Here is a 22,146-nt window from a genome sequence, read left to right on the forward strand (position 1 = left end):
CTCCTTCTTCCTCCATTAGCCAAACATGATTAAAATGCCGTTCCAACCAGCCTCTCTGTAGAACGTCAAAGAAAAAAAAGAGATGTGACGGGGAAAACGAAGCGGAAAAGTCAATAGCATCTTTTACAGCGGAATGCTTTTCATCCTTGGCTGGCGGTGAGAAGAAAAGAACGCAGGCTGCCATTATGCCGGCAGAGACCCCCGAGATACCCAAGGACAACCCTGCGAGCTCAATAGCCTCCCAAGAACATTTGACTTTTTCTTTTTTTCTTCTCAAACAACTCCAATATAATTCCCAATGCTCCCTTTAGTGCGACTACATTATGTCGTGTTGCTATCTGAACCATCTCGTAGTGGCGTGACTGAGCGCTGCAAAACGTGTTTCACCCAAAACAAAAAATAAAACGAGCAATCCCCATTTAGATCAAGATGCATCAGTCTGTTCGAACGGAGCGATTCATTTTCTCCAAAATGTGGTGTGTGCCAGCCATGGAGAGCAGCGAGCAGTAAGCCCGTGAGCAGGACATGATTGCGGTGTGTATCTTATCTGTGTCTAGTCCTCCTGAGGCTAGTGGAGCCTAGCTGAGGCGCTTCAGTGACCAGTCAACCGTGCGAGCATAATCTCCACCCCCCCACCTCATCTGGGAGACAACTGTTTCACCACACACACATGTACATCGCTCTTGAGCACATGAACACAAATGCCCCAGCCTGTGCCGAAGCTGCAGGTGACAGAGCCTTCAGGTAGAAACATTCCTGCACTCTGCAGACAAATGTTTTGGAGCAACCAGCTGCATGTTTCTGCTATCCAGTACATGGTCCAGTCATACTGTGCAAAGAAACAAGGATGAATTGAGTGAGGGTCAACTTGTTTTGGATCCTGACCATCTTTGACATTCTAGATGTTGACTTACATCAAGGGAGGAAGATTTTTTGTGTCCCCCAAAGGAAGTGCTAACAGATAAAGATTGGCCCTTTGACATTTGATGTCATGTCAGGATGTCACCGTTTCTATTATTCATGGTGACGGTGTTTGCAGAAATGGATATTTTTCCGCACACTGTGTTGGACTTCTCAGTAAAAAGAATAACTCATTTTGGACAATGTGGATATAGATTCAATAATAAGGGGTGTGTAGACTTTTAAGATCCAGTTTAGTAGCCTAATAAATGAGTGTCCTTCATAAATTTGATGACGTGGCCAATATCAGTCCTCGCCCACAAAAGTCACTTTACATGATTCTGTTCACTCAAAACACATCTGGGGATTTAAAAAAAAAAAGAAAAAAAAGCCTGCAAGGGGTCTTCAGCACAATGAAAAACAGGTGCTCCAGTTTTTGCCCACGTAATACCCTATTTAGCCTTTGGAGCAAAGGTTATCCAGCTAATAGCTGCCTTGTGGCGCACATGGCTAGCGTCAACATCTGGGATGGATTTGGAATACTTGCAACATGTGCTTCAAGTTCAATTAAAAGAGAGACTCTGGCACATTTATCAATCTTTTTTCACTCTCTTCCTTTCCCTCGTCTGTGCGCACATAATAAGGAGGCCTCATTGACATGTTTCTCAAAGCTCGTCATTCAGTCTGAAGCTGGATCCAGTGCACAATAGGGGGGGGGGGGGGAGAAAAGAAAAAAAAGACAAATTTGTTTGGGCTAGGAATTTGTTCTGCATTTAACCAGCTGATAGTGAAGCGGCAAGAGTGACTATTTGTCACGATGAAGGCAAAAACATGCAGGAGAAGCATCAATCGATGGAGAGTGGTAGGAGGAAGGAGGAAAAGGCCCCTCCCCTCCTTGAAACTTCCTTACGGCTCAAAGGGAGCAATGGATCAAAATGTATGAAGCCAGAGTTGGTAAATTGTAGCCTTTGTGGCCGCTGCGCTATCCGGCCATCCCAGAAAGAGAGAGAGAGAGAGAGAGAGAGAGAGAGCGAGAGAGAGCAAAGAACGCACGGCCAGTGGGATGGATAATCAGTTTGGCAGCAAAACATGAGCAAGGCCGGACGAGCTTCTGCTGGACCTCATTTCAATATGAAAGTATCCAATATATTTCAGAATGTAGAATCGGCTGCTTTATATTTGTATTTTTTTTTCCTTAAAGGGAGAAGGAATGTAGTGATGGTACACAGACAGGAAGAAAATTCTGTGAGGGGAAGAAAGATGGAAGGTTGCTTTTCTTCAATCAGCGCCCGCCACCTTTGCAGTTCACAAGCGTGGCGGGGATGTGACGCTCACGTATCCTTGTCAGCCAACTGGCATGCTGGCTGACTGATTGCCGGGATGACGATTTGACCATCTGCCCGCCGTGAGCGCGAGCATCTTCTTCTTCTCTTTTTTTTTTTTTTTTTTTATAAACATTTTGCTGACATTATGAACTTACAACCCCAAATAAGCCGAGTATAAGGATGGAAATCTAACAAAGTCAATACAGACTATACTCAGGGTAAAATAATTCCCAGATATCAATTTACAATTACCACAAAATACCTCCTGAGTCTCCGCCCCCCAAAATCAGACCAAGCACATCTTCATATTGCTGGAGTGTGCCTTCAAGGTATCAACTAACAGCTCATCCAATTTCACTTCACAGCTTTTGGTCACTAACAATATATTTCCGCCAGGGTTGGACTTCCCAATTTAGTCACCCCCGCGGTATCACCCAAATGGTATCTCCAGCACAACACGATAGGTGAAAACCCAGCTGCTCCAACATTTCAATTTCCAATTACCAAGTGGCAAAATCTATCTGGTGGCGTTTGTTTCGGTAGCCGGTCCGACAGTGCAAACGAGCGGAGGCAGTAAAACAACCACCTGTTGTTACCTGATAGTGTCTGGACAAGCCCAGATGCTGTTTTATTGCGACATAAAGGGCCGGCGAGTGAATCTAAATAGCCAACTAAGCACTTTATACGGGGTGCGTGTTCTCAGGAAACAGAACCCAAGCATGATGTGTTGCGAGAGTGGAGCAGAAAACACCACATGCGGATAAAAGTTGAGAAATGTACTGTCAAAAAGGTTAAAAGGCGCTACAATGTTTGGATATGTTGGCGCCCCGAGCGGAGGAACGGAAAGGGCGGGGAGCATTTCTCACATCGTTCTGGGTTCCCTGACTACAAGGCAACCCGAAGCCACCCTCAGGCAGCTTGTGTATGTGTGTTGTTTGTGTGTGTGTGTGTGTGCGTGTGTATCCTTGACGCGGGATAATTACCCTGTCATCTTTGTCAAAATCCTCATCCTCGTCCTCCATCAGATCCTCCATTGCTTGCTAGTAGGGAATAAAACAAAACAAAAATCAGAGGGATGAAACATTTACATTGCAGCGAGAGATGAACATTAGATAGCGGAGCGCTAAAGCGGCGTTGCTTTTGTCTTTAATGAATATGAAGAGCAAATGGACGTCGTGTGTTACAGTTAATATTTCATTTTAGAAACACTCTATTGTTGAGATATGTCAACACTTGTGTGAATGCTCTAGAATTTCAATGCGGTGAGGATTAACTTATTTCTTAATCCATTTAAATGGCATTGCACAATGGCAGTCACAACCTTTCAGCAGTCTGCATTTCAATCGGTAAACTCCACTTCCTTATTTTGATGTGTGATTTAAATGAGGAGTAAATGTTTATCTCTAGTTGTGTATCTCTTTAATAAAAAAGATCCGATACATGGGGTGCGATACTAATCAAGGAGGGCTTCCTTTTACAGCGGAACGATTCGATTCGGGGGTATTTGAATTCACGTTGCTGCTGAGCTGGAGAAGATACGATGCAATGTGTTTTTCACGTTACGTAATGTTAGCTAATCGTGATTAAGGTTTGCGTTTGGTCACAAGGCGTAGGATAAGGGTTAAGATGCCAACTAATTTATTTAAAAATATAATTTGAGTGTGCCTCAAGAGAATGATCTCCAAGTTACCATAGCAACCACAAAAGTTGCGCCCAACATCAAATCGAAATATTCCAAACAATCCCTAAGGATGAATGAGTGCTCCATTTGTTCTCCACCCCTGCTGTCAACAATTCATCAATCACACATCCCGAATCCAAACTTGTATAATTGCCCCCAATTTAGTAAACAAACAAGCACATGAGCTGCCACCCCCTCTCCCCTCATTGTTCTGTTTTCAGTGTTGCAAAAGCCATCAAACCTTGTGACTGGCCTCGTCGCCCCCACACACACACACGCACACGCACACACCAGCTTGGAGACATCCAAAAATCATGACTTAAAGGGACAATAGCTTTTGTCCTTTTTTGTTTCTCACTGAAACTAAGTGAGCAAAACTATGTGGCGGCTGTCATAAGCCTCTTATGTAAATGCGGCTTCCCACACAAACAAAGAGGAGTTCAGAACAGCAGCGGGTAGAGTCAATAGTGCGCCGTGTATTGCCGTACGCGCGTGTGTGTGTGTGCGTGTGTGCTCTATCAATAACTCGCAGTCAGCGGGGCAAGTGAGCCGTGTGTATGAATGGCGCTCATTGAAACTGTATAGCGGCGGGTAATTCCCCACTTCACAGAGATGCCGTCACCCTCGCGACAAATGAGCTTGACTGCTCGCAGAATAAATTCACGACTATGTTATATAAGGGGAAGGGCGGGAAGGGGGGGGCGGGGGGGTCTTGTTCTCAGCCGCCGCAAAATTTGTCGAAGAGTTATTGTAATATGAAAGCCTTCCGGCTGCTCAAACAAATGAGCTATAACTGTTTATAAAGTCATCACGGTTCCACCCAAATCTTTTGATCCGTGCCAAAACACAAACAGAATGGATTCCTCCGCACGGAGGCTTTAGAAGGGGCACGCCTGGCACACACTGGGAACTTTAAACAAAGCGACTGAGCATGAGCGAGCCGGAGAAGCATGACCTAGAGAGACAGCCGGGAATGATAGAGTCGTTTGTCTCCTCCCGCTCTCCGCTCCGGCGCTCGCTCTTCCATCGCCTCCGGTTACACAGAGACGTCGTGTTTCCTGCTGTAAAATTAATAAATAAAAAGCTAGCCAACATGTCATCTGCCCTGAAGATTGCCACGGCTAAACGCACACGCTGAAGCTACTGTCTCACTAAAAGAGGGGGATATAAATTACCTCTGAATTCCAAACATCTTCCTCTGTCTTCTCAAAGCTGTATGCCATATGATGTGTTTTGGTTTCTGCCCCCATTATCATGTTGTTTGAATTACTATCATTACAACAGCAGAGGCCTCAAAGCCAAAGCCGTCGACGGAGCTAACATCGCCTGCGGAGCCGCTCCGGTGAATTCAATATAGACAGAGTTGGAGATTAACATATTCAAAGCGATTCAAATAATACAGAGATGATGCAGGGTGCTCACACAGATTACACCGTCGCCCATAAATTCATACAAACGCGGTGATAATATAGCGCAAGAAAGAGTACAAACAAGCACAATGACATTGAGAGTTGAAAATGGCCGTAGAAGTATTGGAATATGTCGAAAAACAATGATCTGATCCCTGAGGATTTGTAATTTGATTTTGAACCCCTTTATTTAGAGTGCGGTAGATGGAAAAAAAATATGCTGATATTGTTGAATGTGGCGGGAGCGGCAAGTGGTTAGCAGTTAGCCATCAGGCGAGTGCTCCGTATCGTACAAACTGAACATATTGACATATTAAGTAGCATAAACTACGAGTGATCGGAAAAATAGTAAGACATTAAATGGGTCCTATTAGCGTTGGAGCTAAAATAAGAATTATATTCTTAGCTTTTCATTAGACCATTCATTAGGGCCTCTAGTGCACAGGTGTCAAACCTAAGGCCCGGGGGCCAGATACGGCCCACCACATCATTTTATGTGGCCCGCAAAGACATATCCCACATCAAATTACCAAAATTGCAAATTGTCTTCACTTTTAAAAATCATCTTTTTAAAATACTTTAAAAGCTTTTACTAGTCTAATTTGAAAACGAGTTAAAATAAAATGAAATACATGATTTGATAAAAATGAAAATTACATGCAAAGAAAATATTGTAAACTTTATCTGGATGTGATGACTGGCAAGTGAATTTCCTCTCTTGCTTGGGGAAAAAAAAAAAAAAAAAAAACTCCCAAGTTTAAGCAGGCAGAGTTCCACTATCTGCCAGCCTAACCTTGCCAATGACAGCCGCGGGGGGAATTGATGCCTGGGCAGACATTCCAGTGAACATGAAGATATACTTTCTCCTCTTTTTTTCCTCCAATGCCTCCCTCCATCGTTTTCTTTGATAGGGGAGGGGGGGGGTTTAACCTCTGCAGCTGCCGAGGTTGGTCCGACTTGCTGGCTGGGGGATCTCAAGGCCCTACTTGGTATGCACCGTTCACGAGCGTACGGGCATGTGCGTGTGTCTGTGTGTGCGTAATGCCTACGCCACACTTTGGAGGGCTGTGAGTGTGATAAGGGGCTGCTAGCTGAGCTTGGCTGACCCACGCGGGCCCTTCACAAGCTGTCAGAGGCACGGCCCTCGGAGGGGGGCCCCCTTCCATCTGCGCTGCCCCAGCCAGGGTTACCCAGCGGGGAGCGAGATTGGGGTGAGGCCCCTGTACCGCTGGGACTGGAAGATGGGGGGCTGGGTGTGAAGGAGGCTTCCATATTAATGAAGATCCGCCTTTATTATTCCAATGAAGAATCACAATGTAAGGCATCTTTCCTCATTGCTTATTTGCTGACATATTTGCTTATCATTGCTGACAACATAATGAGTATTCTAGAACCTCGTCGCCTGGTGTCAGAACAGTTGATCATTTTTTTCCGATTGACAAAGTAAAATGTTTACCTTAAGAATGACTACTTTTGCGCCAAACTATTTTTAGTTGCCAACCACATTTCATCATGCCTATTGATGTTGCGATGTCAGTAATGACAATTTGTTACCCAATATTTGATTCATTGATTAATTAATTATCACAATTGCAAGATAGTGAATGATTTAAGTATTGATACTTTGTAAAATAGCAAGTTGGTGTGATTTCAGCCAAATGTGCCATCTAGAGGAGTAAAAAAAAACTGGTTCATGAAGCAAATTTGAAACTTCATTTTCCATCACGAGCAAATCATCATTTCCTCATGTATTCAATAAAGCTTGGCTTTTCTTGACGAGTCTCTCTAGATACGTTTTGTCAATGGTGGAATTGTGCGCACACTTGTTAAACAGCCTGCAACAACTTTCAGCCCAACGTCGAAAGGAGAAACTCTACAACAGGCCCGCCGCCATCGTCAAAACAACAACGAGAAGCGAGGCAGACACCGGGAAGAGCACAGATAGTCACAAAGGTGATGAAGGGAGTCAGACAAATGGATGGAAATGAAGAGAAAGCAACACGCAGGCGTGATGAAACGGCAGGCTGGGAGGATTCGGCAGCGGCGTTCCCCACGCTCCCGATGCTCCCGTCCCGCTTCAAACTCGGCTCGTCGCCTGTCTTTCTGCCTGCCATCCTCTCTGCCGGTTGAGGAGCGCGAGAGCGAGGCAGCCGGATGAGCGGTGCCGTGCCGTGCCGTGCCGGGCTGGCACCGGGGAAATCAGTGGGGCGCAGGCGCTCCCAGTTAAAAGTGACATGACCTTTTGATTTTGTCACCTGTCACCAAATGCCATGTCTGACTCTGCGCTGAGGAGCGCCTGCCATCCTCCTCCTCTTCCTCTGTCGCCCCCAATGCTTCTTTTGCTGTCTCCCGCTCCCACTCCATCCTCGTTTTCGACAATCATTTACTTTCCAGAGTTGCCGTTTCTATCCGGGAAAAGTGGCGATGTGACTTTTTGGCGGTCTAATAGGCTGTTTCCTCTTTTTCCCCTCCCAGCTTTCTTATAATATTTACTTTCTGTACCTGTGTTGTGCGGGGCTCTTAATGAGGGCAGATGTCACGGCAGAGTGTGTTTAAAGACGCAGATTTTTTTCTTTTTTTTCCGAGATGATAGCTCGGGGTGAAAATAGACGAGATAAAAATGGCTATGAAGTCTTGTTCTCGAATGATACAAAGCTATACATTATTACTGACTTCCAAATGAGCGATACGGTGCTGTCACACTGACTTCTTCACAGTCAAAAAAAAAAAAAAAAAGCGAATGCTAAACTTTTGCAAGCAAGGCTGCAGTTTCAGTGGAAAGTTCAACACAATCTGTTATGCACTTTTAATTAGGATTATTGTGTGGAAATTGGAGCTGAGTTTCAATTTAGGTCATTTAGATCTTCTCTTCTGTAATGGGTTGCCAGATTCAATGGTTGAATCCAAGCAATGGTCTGTAACCTGGGATAAAGCGGAAGGTCCTCTGGTGTGACGAGACCTAATTGCCCGTCATCTTGCGGTGGAAAGAGACATCAGTGTGTTGGGTACGGGCCCTCGATGAATGTCCGCACAGCAATTAACACATTTACAACATCTGCGACGGGCTTCTCTCGGTTAATGGGAGGTCTAAGAGGGAGTTCTGCTGGGAAGAGTGTTGGCTGAATGGTCGGGCGTAAATACGGCATGATCAAGTATGGGTACAGCTAGTACTAGCGAAGCTTCAAATGTGTTTCATGAACCAGTTATGTTTTTGACTTTCTTTTTGTTTGAAGGAAAGGATTTAAGAAATGGCAAGTTACTCTGCTTCCAGCCCACAGCTTGTGGCATCAAGAGGAGTCAAAAAGCACAAGTGGTTCATGAAGCAAATTTGAAGCTTCATTTGTCTAAAGTTGTAAATATTTACAAAAATTATTTGGGATTTTATCATTCTTGTTTGCTGCTACTGTCCACTATAACGCTATAATATAGTGTGATACTCAGACTCTTTTTGTTGCGCAAGCCCAGCCCACTGGCAGTTTGTGGTATTACATAAATAACAGGGACGGAATATGAATTCTGAAATGGATGGGAGGAGTAGGTCATTAATTAGGAGGCTATTCCATTTTCCAGCTACAGGGGGTCACGCGCACAGAGAGGCAAAAAATGTTTGTTTGAGAGGTAAGACATGCAAGTCAGGTAACGCTGTTGAAGAGTCTGGATTTTAAGGTCAGAGTGCTACATGATAAGAGAAGAGGTCAACGACCTTGCTGGTGCGTCACCGCTTTTTTAATGGCTGTTCGGAGGGCGCTGCAACTGCTTAGCAGCTACTGGTCAAGGTTGGGGCGAGGGGAAAGAGCGCTGATCCCAGATCTGTTTGCGAGGCAGCGTGTAAGCACACATCAGGCGGTGACCCTGAGTGAACGCCGCCGCGTTTGTTTATCAGTTGTGGTGTAAAATAGGAGAGGAGAGGAGAGGAGAGGGGTGCTCACATTGAACCCGTTGGATGAATCAAGGCCTTTCGGCTGATTAGGAAGTCTGGACACAAGTGTGTATTTTTTTTGGTGTGCTCTCGCTCTCTGCGAGTTTAACACACATTACCTTCACCCCGGACTTGTGGAAAACCACAACGCTCCGGATGCTGACCCGAGCACAATCACTCGCGTTTGTTGTTTCAAGTCATTAAAAAAAAAAAAAAGAAAGAAGCTTCTTCCCCTTGTTTTCTTTTCTATTTGCATCCTTTCTCTGGAAGGGAAAGCATGCCTGCATGTCATCTACTCTGGCTGTATTATAACACATACTTTTAATATCATACCAATCGGTGAGTTCAATGAAAGCTTAAAAAAATACAAAATACATTCCAAATCATTTTAAAAGTGCACAGGAATTAATTGCAGCCGCTCGCGTCACTACAACAGTATCAACATGTTTTAATTTTCCAACCAATTGCTGTGACACTTAATAGTCCCCTTTTCAAAGAGGAGAGAAAAGCCATTCGGCATCAAGTGCGAGTTGCGTGCACGTACTCGTACGTCGAGTAAGTGGAAAGGCACAAGAATGTATAACCTCTTTTAATTAGGAAGAGGACTATCGTTAGAGTGGCACGAATAGCTAGCAGGTAAGAGAGGACAAATCATCATGCAGGTTTTTTTTGGCTTGAGGTATGCGAGGGGAATGTTGTTGTTTTTTTGTCAAGCAATGTCGCCATCTACAGGCAAGTAGAAATTATGCTGTAAAATAAAAGTGTCTCAATTTCAAAAGCTAGTTTTGTTAAACAAGCTGGAGGTTGCACACTTATTTTTGTAGCATAAAATATGCATTTGTATATTCATTCGGTTTTTCTTTTCATATACAGAATATAAATAAGAATAATATGAGATTAGTGCTGAAACAACAAGGTGTGTGTGTTTTGTATATTTATCATAACTGGCTTTATAACGTTGGAGTCATGCAACGAGAGTTTGTTCATCACAATTAAAAAGAGCAAAATTAGTTTTGAATCCCGTCCACCCAAAATGATCTTTGAAAGGAAATAAATATACACCTGTGAAACCAGGCGAGACAGAATGTCCGCTCTGTTAGCTCCTTATTTCCAAGTTGGACTTCGAGAAGACACTTATTAAAATTAATCACTTGATTGTTCACGCTCACTCCGCCGTGCTGCTCTCGCTTTCACTCTCTGCTCTCCCGAAATGTGCCTGACCGAGATTAAAACATGACATTGCTTTGACATGATATAATAGAAGAGATTTTTAAAAATGAAATAAATAATGAAATAAATAAAGCACCAGGTAAGCTATTATTTCTTCCCTTTCTTTTCCTCCAAGATGGCAAAACCTGAGATTGCACAGATGGATTTTTTTTTCACAGCCAAAAATAATACGCAGGTTTATCTCTACATTTGCATATATTTTATAGCTGCATTCTAATCCCAAAAATTAGGTTTTAAAAGCCTATGTAGCATGTTCCTCGCCATTGTTTCTATTCAAATGCCGCCTTTTGGGTCGAGACTGGTTCTAGTCAGTTGCGCAACGGCTAAGTATGTTAAAGTACGTCTCATCTTGTGGAATTATACTTAAATGTGCTAATATTGCGGAGGAGACAAGAGCGCCACGTCCCCATCAAATAATGGCGCCACAGTTTTAACGGCGCATTGTGTGCCCCTGCAAAGAGGCTTTTACAGTGGAATGAAAGAAAGGCGGAGGGATATCGGCCAGCTTACAGAGGCCGCACTCACCACATCTTGCCTCGTATCCTTGCCCGACGTGATGAGAATGTAGTTCCAGGCCAAGGGCAGCAACAAAGCCAGCGGAATCATATAGAGTTCAAAGTTCCACACCAGGACGACAAAGAGCTAGAATGGGAAAAAGGGAAAATATTACTCCATGACTATGGCGAGGATTGTTTACGTTCTATCCTGGCGAGAACGCATTCGTATGCGGAATCATAACCTCGGCGTGAAAATATGACGGTGTTAACAAAGGTGCGGGCCTTCCAGCACCCGGCCCAGGTTCAACACCTTGACCCTCGAGGCTCCGTCGGGCCTTGAGTAGAGGAGAAGAAGGATGAGCACAAGCCGTCCCTCATGCCAATCATCCCGGGCGGGGGCTGAGGTCATTGATGCTTTCTGACCCTTCGCCACTCAAGCCCAGCATCTGACCTAGCTCACACCGACCACACCCCGAGTCCCTAACCCTGTCACTCCAAGCTGCAATACCCCTTCGAAGACTCGTATGGCTCGCCTCTGCACCCAGCTGCCAAAACCATAACCTCTACGCTTCCCCTCTCATCAGCAAACAAGTAAGGCACCGTCTGAAAATTAACCTTTGATAAAAAAAAACAGCATTCACCCCTTGACAAGCCTTTTTAGTCTCTGTGGGAAAGAGAAATTGCTAATGATGCAGGCTGCTGGCATTGTATTCATCATTTCAGATCATGTTACTGAGATATTTTGTGAAATTAATAAAGATTTAAATAAATACAAATGCTGAAAATGTGAAAATACTGTTCATGTATTTTTAAAGTAATAGATTAGGATATTTTCAGTGAACAGCAGATGATTAATATGCCAATAATGGAATATTAGATATTAATTGTCCAGTTGCCAGAGATGCCACTCTTACTTTTTTTTTTTTAAATCATACTTTACCACTTTGGTGCTGGAAAAAAAAGTTTCCCCATTGTTGGCCTAATAAAGGCGTATTCTCTTCTCAAAAGGAGAGCGTGCGCATGTACTTCTGTTGAAACATAAGAGTGGGCACATTCATCGCTCAGCCATCAGTATAGAAATTTCTTTACACCCACCCACACATGAACACATGCAACTCGGCATCTGAACAAAACAAAAAAAAAATACTTGTTTTGTCTCCTTTATCACAGAAAAGTTTGGAAACTCATAATAAGAAGTTTTTGATAAGGAAAAAAAAAAAAAGACCTGAAACTGAATTTGAAATTAAGCACAAACAAACCAAGCATGAATTAAAGATAATGGTCACAATGAGGAATGTATTTTTCACGTAAATAAATAAAACCAATAAATAAATAGTGTCCCAAAAGGAACCGACTTTGAGAGTGCGTACCCAAAACCATGGGATCGTATAATTCCTAAAAACAAAACTAAAAAATAATTTTGAACATCATTTAAAGCTAAAAAGACCACTTCCCATCACTCCTCACTAACAGCAATGCACTTCCAAATTCTAACATTCTAAAAATATCCAACTTCCTCCGAACCATCAAGACTCCAAACGTGCAAGATCAGTACCGTTAATTAAAACACGTCTAATCAAACGCTGTGCAAATGAGGTGCCGACACGCGACTGTACTAAAATGTACAAAGGGGCTCTTGAAGTTATAAATAAACAATTACAACCATTTCTCTGTTTGTGTTCTAAATACACAATGAGAAATATTAGTATGGGCACAACATTGCATGAACAGAATTACATTCTGTGCATGTTGAAATCACACAAGCTGCACCTTACTGTCCTGATGTTTGCTTCAAATCTTGAAAGCTTTCATATATTAAAAAAAAAAAAAAAAAAGTTCCCTTAAGGCTGTTAACCTGTGCTCGCCCTTTCATTTCTCTTCCATTGGGCTGCGGTAGCTGAGGGCCACGTTGTGACAGGCAGCTGGAACAACCACCAGCTCAGAAGCGGACGGCCCTGCCCCATCTTCGTGCCCCCCCACTCCCCCAGGCTGGTTAGCAATGGCCCCGCGGTGCCTGGACGGATCCAGCAAGACCGGTCCATCACGGCGGCCACCCCCCATCGTTCCCGACGCTACATTGCAAGCTCTTCGCCTGGGGATGAGGGAGTGGGAAGGAGCCCGCTGTGGATGTCAGTGATCACAAAAAGGCAGAGGGAAAACAACAACAGAACAAAAACGGGACGCTCACAGCAGAAAAGGTAGTGAAGCTGTCCATATCTAGCTTCAGATCATACTTTGTGGCCGTGGACATTTTGGAGCCATCTGTGATGGTTTAATCGTGAGAAATCATTTTGTATTCAACTGTACAGTGAATATAAATGGACTGTAGCTTGTCTGTTTGAGCCTACGTACTCTTTACACAAAATATTTAATGCAGAATTTCCTCGTGCTCACCAAAAAAAAGCATGTTACATTTTTAATTCAATTATAGTTTAAGAATAAAAGGCATTACCTGGACTATCAGTATTGTAAATAAAGAAAATATAATAAAGTGAAAATAATGACAAATTGCACTTTATCTGATTAATAATTCAGCCCACTGAGGTCCATCCTGTTTTTTTTTTTTAAAGACGCACTTAAGACAATATTAGTTAAATGGTAAGCCATTTCAAATAAACTGGGGGTTACAATTAATGAATTTACTGAGGTGTCTTTGGAATAAGACCAAAATGGACCAAATATAAAAGCCAAATCATTACAGGGATCCTTTTAGCTGGAATAGCCAAAATCAATAACCTAATTGTTTTTGACAATCCCTGCAGTTGGATTGCGTAATTCTTTGATGCCTGGTTCAATATTAAGAAATCCCCTGAACAAAAAAGGATGTCAACAACACGCAAAAGTCCAAATGTTTTATTCAAGCAGTCAGCGCTCGTGGAGAGCTGGAGCCGGCGTTATTTGTTTCAAAACACAGCCCGCGTCCTCGCCGCGGCACTGTGGGAGGGTAATATTCAGTACTTTGGCTTACATTAACCGCACACCAGGCAAACTTTTCCCCTGTTCTGTCTCAGTGGAGTGAAAGCGAAGTTTGGATTTCAGAGGTCGCCTTTATCTCGCTTACATCATTTTCCATGCTGGCACTAAGTGTTGCCAGATAGCGAAGCAGAAGTCCTGTTAAGTTTGATGTAACTGGAGAGAGAGAGAGAGAGAGAGAGAGAGAGGGGGGAAGAGACTGCGGTCTGCTTTGGACCGGGCCTCCCCCCCAAAGCATCATTCAGTGGTGCTAGACTGCCCCCTGCTGGACACCTGCAGAACACAGCAGCCTTTGCTGCGCTCGGCATCCAAAAAGCAAACTAGAAGCTCTGAACTACTTATGATTTAGTTTGATGGCGTTTAAGTGAACTCCGACGACATTTGTACAGCTTATCTGGCATAATTCTGCGACATTTTTCTCATTCATGAGTCTTTCTCTCTGGTGATTAAACTCCGACTTGGTATTCTGTGTTAGTCTTGACGCTACATTTCAACAAAAAAAAGCGGTAAAATGTTCAAGTAAATTGTTCAAAGTTGTCCCTTGCTGTGGGCAAAGACGAAGCCACGACTGGAGAAGTTTTTAAAGTTAAGACAGTCTCTTTGAAGAGGAGTCAAAGGAGCAATTTAAAGAGACCTGGAGTGGTGTGCCGTGTACCACTGACTCCTCGAGTGTGTGTGTGTGTGTGTGACACTGCACGACATGTGAATACACACACACACCAAAAGATGCTTCTGTACCTGTCTTTGCTTTTTGCCTCTTTTTTTTTTTTTATTTCACCAGGCTGAATTTTTATCTAAATGCAAAGCAGGTGATAGGTGCTCCAGTTTCCTCTCGAAGTAGCTCCCTTGTCTGGGCTCTCTTCCTGATAAGAGTCCTACTTTGCCTGACATAAAAGCGCCCAGTATCATTTCCCCTGCCTCCCCACCGACAACCCCCGGCTGGCTGCCCTCGCCCTTCCCCGAGCCTCACAAAGCCGCCTCTATTTGCCTCCGATCCCAGGCCCAATTGCAGATAAAGTTACAGCAAATTTGTTTGGAGGAAAAGCCGTGAGGCCGGTGGTCTCCGGGGCAATAACGGCCTCGTCTGGTTGGAGGCGGCACGTGAACCCGGCACGTGAACCCAACCCGGCTTTCCAGGGACGCCTGATAAAGAGGAACTCGATAGGAAGACACACCTTGCAGGTGCGGAAAGTGGAAAAGAAGGAGAGTCATAGCGCCACCTGCCATCGTGCGGGACAGGAGGTGACGGCGGACCGCTCTGCGGCGCCAATTCCTCGCCGTGGCTCTTTTTCCACCATCGGGATGGGTGGGAGACGCAAGCGTGGGCGTGAGTGAGCAACGCTGCATGTGAGACCACGCCATCGCAGCTGTGCACATGCCAATGGAAATGCCAAATCTGGCGGGCAAGACGTGAATGCCATGCTGCGGCATTTTCAGTATTTTCAAAACTGAAAATAAACCAAAGCCCGCTTCGCAGAATGATAGCGCACACTTAGAACATTTAAAAGTCGCCACGACGTCACCTCTGCAAGCTAGAGAGGGCCATTCTGAAAAGTTAAGTGCAACATCTGTCCGGGAAGACGGATAACACACACACACACGTGCCCATAATCACACACAGCTTCAAAAACGCACCACCTTGGCCAGATGCCCCCCCCCCCTCCCCCCTCCCATAAAAAGCCACTTAAAGAGATGAGCAAAGTGATTAAGAGGCCTCTGGAAGTGAGAGAGAGTGATGAAGAAATGGGGGGGGGGGTACCTGTGTAAAGGAGAGGTCCTAAACACTGATGCTTTTAGCTAAGTGCACACTCCTACGCCAACACACTCGAACGAGTGGGAGGGGCTCGTGAGGAAAAGCAAAAATGATGCTTGAATTTCTGCCTCTCAATAAACTATAAAACACGTTGTCCTTGGCCTACATTCCCATTTTATTGCCTTGAAATACTCGATTTAAGTACTTACAATACTGCACAGTTACTCGGAACCGGATGAACTCGATGCATACTTTGTGTCAGTCCCGTTTTTGGCACTTCCCTTTCAATTCCTTAATGGCAAGTGCGGCGCTACCGGAGCGAAAATGTGCCACTTGAAGGCACGCACACACAGTTGGGAAAATGTTAACTGATCAATATGTCCGACCCGTGTGATGGCAGCTTGAGATGCGCTGCCTGCACACAAATAAACGCACCAAACTGGGTCAGCCAAACGCCGCCGATCGTTCAACCCTGAGCAAGACGAGTCCGCTTGCTCTTTGAAACATTTTGTCCTGCAGGTAATCTGCCGTCCAATCACAATTCACCTCTTAATTCCAGTTGCAGATGAAGTGGGATTGCTTTTTTTTTTTTCCAAGTAGCTTGATCAAGACTGGCTCCTTCCCAGCAGTTATCAAATGAGGCATTTAATTTCTTTTATTAATTATATATTTTATTTTATTTTATTTATTTAATTGATGCTGAATTTTTTCGTACTATAAGGCACACTTAAAGTGCTTTCATTTTTAATTTTTCCAAGCGCCTTATGTATGGATGTTAAATTAAATTAAGTTTGACTTACTTGCAGCTCTGGTTTGTTTCCCTTAATGTGCAGTAATGCACCTTCGAATTTATAGATAAAAAAAAAAAAATTAAAAAATACAGTGCTGTATTGAGCCAGCAGGCCCAACTTCTGCGACAAATAGCATGCGAGGCAACGTCTACTCACCACAAAGGCACAGATGCTCCTCTGGGGAGATTCCCATTCGAAGCAGCTGTTGATGTAATAACCGGTGTTGATGATGAACATGATGCAGCGCCTCACTCTGTTGAAGTTGCGCAACAGCAGCTGCAAAGTAGACAGGAGAGAAGAAGGATTTAAGACGCCATTAGGAACTGAGGATAAACGAAGGGCTTATTATGTGCCATATCACTGACGTCAGCGACCATGTGAAAATGTTGACGTTGTCAAGATGTGCAGCTCAGAGACTTTTTTGTTTTTATGCATCAGTTGGAGGCGGCACGATAAAGTCTCCTCATCTCCTAATAAGAGAAATTTAAACCTCGCCGTATCTCATTTTGCTGTCACTTTGCAAAATTAAGTATCGCGTCACTTTAGCTGAAGATTTGTAGCTTTGACCTCGCTTCAAAAATAAAGCTCTGTGGGCTCCATGGGAATATCATAACTGCGCTTGTTTGGACAGCCGAATAAGGACTGAGAAGGAGGAGAATCAAAAAGACCAGAAAAAGTCATTAAGAGATCATATGACTTCAGTTTGGATGGATGGATGGATGGATGGATGGATGGATGGATGGATGGATGGATGGATGGATGGATGGATGGATGGATGGATGGATGGATGGATGGATGGATGGATGGATGGATGGATGGATGGATGGATGGATGGATGGATGGATGGATGGATGGATGGATGGATGGATGGATGGATGGATGGATGGATGGATGGATGGATGGATGGATGGATGGATGGATGGATGGATGGATGGATGGATTTATTTATTTATTTATTTATTTATTTCCATAGTTGTAGTTGACCAAAGGAAAAATTGTGCTGTGCCAGTTGATGAAGGGTGGAAAATCATTGTATTTCCTTCACAAGTGCCTTAGTCATTTCTAGAAAAAGGCCTTCCTAAGTGGTCAGGTCTTCAAGTAGAACGTCTTTGGCAGATACTTTTCTTCCAACTAATCAGCAAGCAACAGTAGGGGGGGGGGGGGGGGGGGGGGGCGATGGCACACAACAGCCCTGGCGGCCTCCAGGGGCCAGCCTTCCAAAGCAGCCAGTGACATCATCATTGTGAGACGCTGACATGGGTCATCTCTACGAGTCAGAGGTGAGATTGAGATTCTGCCACTTTTGAAACGAGGGCAGTATGGGAGATGTTTGTGTGCGTCGCACTGTGTTGGCTAGTGATGTGTGTGGCAGGGCATGGCGCAGCATTGACTAGTGAGGAGCGCCCAAACGGTCCCTCATATGACATGTGTGATGTGGGCCGGCCCCAGCCATTCAGCCCTTTGTGCTGCTGCCACACTGAGCGGCGTGACAATGAAGTGCAAAGCAGCAGTGGCAAAAAAAGGGCCATCTATAAGGACGGCCAATCTACTTATGCACCCCGCAGTTGACAGCTTGACATTTCTATTCACCCAGCCGGGGTGGATGCGAGACGGCTGACAGATGAGAGAAGGGAGAGAGGAGAGAAGAAACAAAAATGAAACGCTGTTTTCCCTCTTCAATCACCTTGTTTTATCTTGCCCGCACAGTCGTTGGGCTTGACGAGATGCCGCTCGATGCCCGGCTCGCCGGTTAGCGCTTACGACATGCGACACGCCCGGCCGGGGTAGACGTGGTGTATTTGTGATCATAGAAATGTGCGCTGGCTCCTTTCAGGTAACTTTTTTTTTTTTATTGTATTGAAATGGGGGAAATCTTTAGCATAAGATTAGCAAACGCATGAAATATAGCCACATGGTATTTATGATGAGGGAATCCTGACACATTACAATGATTCAACCAAAATGTAATTTTAAAGATAAACAAATTACTGTAAAAAAATATATTTGGAATCCAGGATTTCTTCCAATAGCACTTGGATCACCAAAATATATTTTGTAATTATTTTATTGCACATTTATACATTTCATTTCCTATGGGTGCATTTTTATTTTTATCAAAAAATATATATTATATGTAGATTTTACAATACATTTATATTTAAAAATACTGTCATGAAAATTATTATTATTTTTACTTCATGTACATGTGATGCATTATCCAGCAAAAAAGTATTTTAAAATTTGGTGAATATTTAAACGTGTCTAACATTTTATTTTTGTTTGATTTTTGGAGATACGTTTTTTGATTTTTTTAGTGACCATGATAATTTCTTCCAACACGTAGTCAAACATCTATTTTGTTGTAAAATAAGTGAACATTTCGAGCAGTTTATCCCAAAAAATCAAAGTGCACCAACAAAAATTCACACATTTTTCTAATATTTTCTGTATAAAGAATTTAGAGAGCTATTGACCTGTTTGGACACTTTGGGATCCTCCTCAATATACTTCTGCTCAATGGGGATCAAGGTCCTGAGACCAGCCTTCACCTGGAAGACAACAGAGAACAACCAAGTGAATTATTTACCCAAATTAAAGTGATGACCGCTAAATATTTCCCCAGATTGCAACACATGCATAGCCCACACACACTCGTGTGGGGTTGGAGCAAGCGGGTGAGGGAGGGGGGAGTAATAAGATGGCGGCTACAGGACACACACACACAGTGAGAGGGAACAAAGGATGCTGAGAAGGAGCCTTCCATAATTAGAGCCAAAACGAGGATGAGGGCACACCGGACGAAGAATGAGATGTGAGCGAGGGAAGGCGAGGGACAGAATGGGGTGAGCAAGAGGATGGGGGACAAACATTTTTTTTTAAAATACGGGAGAAGAATCTAAAGAGGGACGAAAGAAAAAAAAAAACTTACAGCGTTAAAAATGACGTCTATTTCAAGAAAGATGACCCCTTTGGTTGGCCCTGTCAGCTCCTTGCTTTTCAAGGCGTAGGCTTTGCGTTCTCCATTTTGGATCTGTGGGAGAGGGACATGACAGGCGTCTGTCTGGCAATACCCGACTGAATCGGCTCCCCGGGCCACCTTTGAACCCCGGCTGCCGGCGTTGACAGGGAACCCAAAACAACTGTGGCAACTCTGACAAGTACCTGTTCATTACCCACAGCAGCTCGCCTCTGTCAAACCGAAATTAGCTATCCTGGGGAATCACACGGCCCGGCCCGGCTCGGCCCGGCTCGGATATATACGACACGCTTCAGTCACACGACACGCGTATAGAAACATTTCCTACAAGAGACGGTGAATGGTGTCATTTCATCTCTTGATCAGTGTCATTTTCATAACGTGCTTCCTTTCTTCTCACACATCAGTCTTTTTTTTTTTGGACCCATCAGTCTATCTCGTCGCATCACCTTCCTGTCTGTCATCTCAAAAGCAAACAGACTCGTCGGTGCGTGTGCAAAAATAACCTATGCTTTTTATAACTTCAATGATTTAAGAAAAAAAAGAAAAGTTGGACTCACATTGAGTAAAGGAATGGCCACTTTCCCCAGGAAGTCTGCGCTTCTGTCTCGGTCCTCGTCGTAGACGGTGACCTCAAGCACTGTGTGGATGTCCTTCACGTTACTGGATGACAACAACAAACAGTTGAAAAAGCCAGGCCTCAGCACAAAAGCTCGCTTTCATTCTTTTAGAAGACGAGTTGAAACGTGAAGCCTTTACAATTGCTTTGCATACATTTTGGAATAAATCAAAGCCCATTATGTGTCAGTGTACTACATTTGTATCAAGTGCAAGTATAAGTAGAGTGGTGTCATATTTGGAAAAGTAGGCTAGCAAGTTGGCCCATGTTATGTATAGAAAAGAGGCTATGTGCACTCAAAGAATGATTAAATGTCCCATCACTGGGAATTCCACAACTTTGGACTCAATACTGATGGAGCTCAAAAAACTTCTAAGGAGTCACTCTTCTCCAGTATATACAAACATTATAGTTTGTTTTTAATATTAGAGCAGTTTTAAACAACTATACTCACAAAGTGAAGACCTTGTTCCACTCCGGGTTAAGGTTTTTGTAAACGGTGTGAGTCTGCAGCCGATCGTTACTCAGCTCCACTACACAGAATGGGTCACTCTTACCTAGACAGGACAAGAAAAAAAAAAATATATATAAATATAAAATATAAATAAAATAAATATAAAAGTAAATGTTAAAATGTGAAAAGGCTGGGCCAAAAACATTTAAATATGTCACATGTGTCCCGGGAAAAATATTAAAAGAACTCCAAATCATCCCATTAGCTATGACCAAGAACACTCAATGAAGTTGGAATTGAGTTCAATCCCCCGGTGGCATTTGTGTGTTATGTTTGTGCGCTTGCATGTGCGCACGAATTTGTCAGCGTGCGAGTGTCATCGATCTGTGTGATTTTCTCCAAACGTTGTGACAAGGGCGGGACATTTAGTAGGTGTGCAAAGCAAATGTCACCCTGATCAATGCGGTGGGTGCCGTAGGTGTTGCCTCTCATATCACTTGTTGGGGGGGGCTTATTGATGTGAGCATGTTTGAAGGGGATATCGACAGCTATGACTCAGACAATAGAAAACATGATCCGTTCAAATAGCGGGATATACTCCTCCGTGCGTTTGTGTGGGATTGGATTTGTTTTGCTGGGTTGTTATTCCTAATACAGTCAGCTCCAAAAATAAGTACACCCTCTTTTAAAAAGAATAAATAAAATGAAAACATTTTTTTAAAAAGATTACACATTACATTCATCTTTCAGGATGAATCATTTTCTGAATTTTAGTGATTTTGGGTCATTATTACTGTTCTTGTGCCATTAATGTTAAAAGTGTCAATCCATATTTGGCAACTAAATCCATTCAACCAACAGATCATGGTCATAACAAATTTAAAATCAAGTCATATTATTCACGATATTAACAATAAACAACTCAAAAAGTCACATAACTAAAAATAAATCTATTTCATGTTATCCAGTGAACATTGAAATTTATTTTGATAATCACTGCCCGTAAACGGTTTGAGTCATAAATAGATATGAAATCATCCTGGAACTTATAAAAGCATAAAAAAAAAAAAATCAAGACAGATTCAAATTAACTGCAATCAATGAAACGAAGGGATGGAAAATTACAGAACACCGAGCCCCGCTTTTTCGGCCTGATATTCCGTTTTTTAATGGATTGACAGGTTGCGGCGCTGCAGATTCAGACGTCACTGCCGATGAACTTTCACCCTATTGGCCGCTAGCGCCAGAGGCAGCTGTCTTAACCATTACACGCTCGCATTTGAGCGAGCGTCCAGGTAAAGCTCCTCCCACATCGGGTCACGTCTCCACGGTGCCTCCGGAGGGGAGCGGGGTGCAAACTCATTTCTGGGCGCCCTAAGATAAGTGTGGAGGATGAATGCGGCACGGATGAGGAAGCGGCTGTAATTGCCTTGCAGGAAAGCTTAAAGTTGCTTGGGAGTTTGAGGTGCTCATCACAATTAATTATAATTCAAGAGTTTCCCAATTTGCATTTTTCGTGCATTTCATCACTTTTGACAGGCTGTGCTCTTGACCTGAACATTTTTGTGCGACGGCGGGCGCCAAGGCTTTTACAAAATGTTTAATATCGTCACTCAGT

General features: G+C 43.6%; 1 protein-coding gene across 15 annotated transcripts in view; it reads right to left on the minus strand.

The window, feature by feature from the left end:
• Window positions 1-22,146, minus strand: part of mctp1a (multiple C2 domains, transmembrane 1a) — a 64,907-nt gene that overhangs the window by 14,196 nt on the left and 28,565 nt on the right. For 14 of the 15 annotated variants that reach the window (XR_007490280.2, XM_049762183.2, XM_068650140.1 and 11 more), the window contains 7 exons: window positions 20,529-20,631; window positions 20,016-20,118; window positions 19,408-19,509; window positions 18,953-19,027; window positions 16,635-16,754; window positions 10,990-11,106; window positions 3,209-3,265 (listed from right to left, as the gene is read on the minus strand). Coding sequence is in view for 14 of the 15 variants with exons in the window: in XM_049762183.2 (XP_049618140.1) it covers window positions 3,209-3,265; window positions 10,990-11,106; window positions 16,635-16,754; window positions 18,953-19,027; window positions 19,408-19,509; window positions 20,016-20,118; window positions 20,529-20,631 (677 nt within the window). In the remaining variant the exon portion in view is untranslated. The remainder of the gene's footprint in view (window positions 1-3,208; window positions 3,266-10,989; window positions 11,107-16,634; window positions 16,755-18,952; window positions 19,028-19,407; window positions 19,510-20,015; window positions 20,119-20,528; window positions 20,632-22,146) is intronic. The other variant, XM_049762185.2, reaches the window with a different exon arrangement.

Source organism: Syngnathus scovelli, chromosome 3 (genome assembly GCF_024217435.2).
Source record: "Syngnathus scovelli strain Florida chromosome 3, RoL_Ssco_1.2, whole genome shotgun sequence".
Classification (NCBI taxonomy): Eukaryota; Metazoa; Chordata; class Actinopteri; order Syngnathiformes; family Syngnathidae; genus Syngnathus; species Syngnathus scovelli.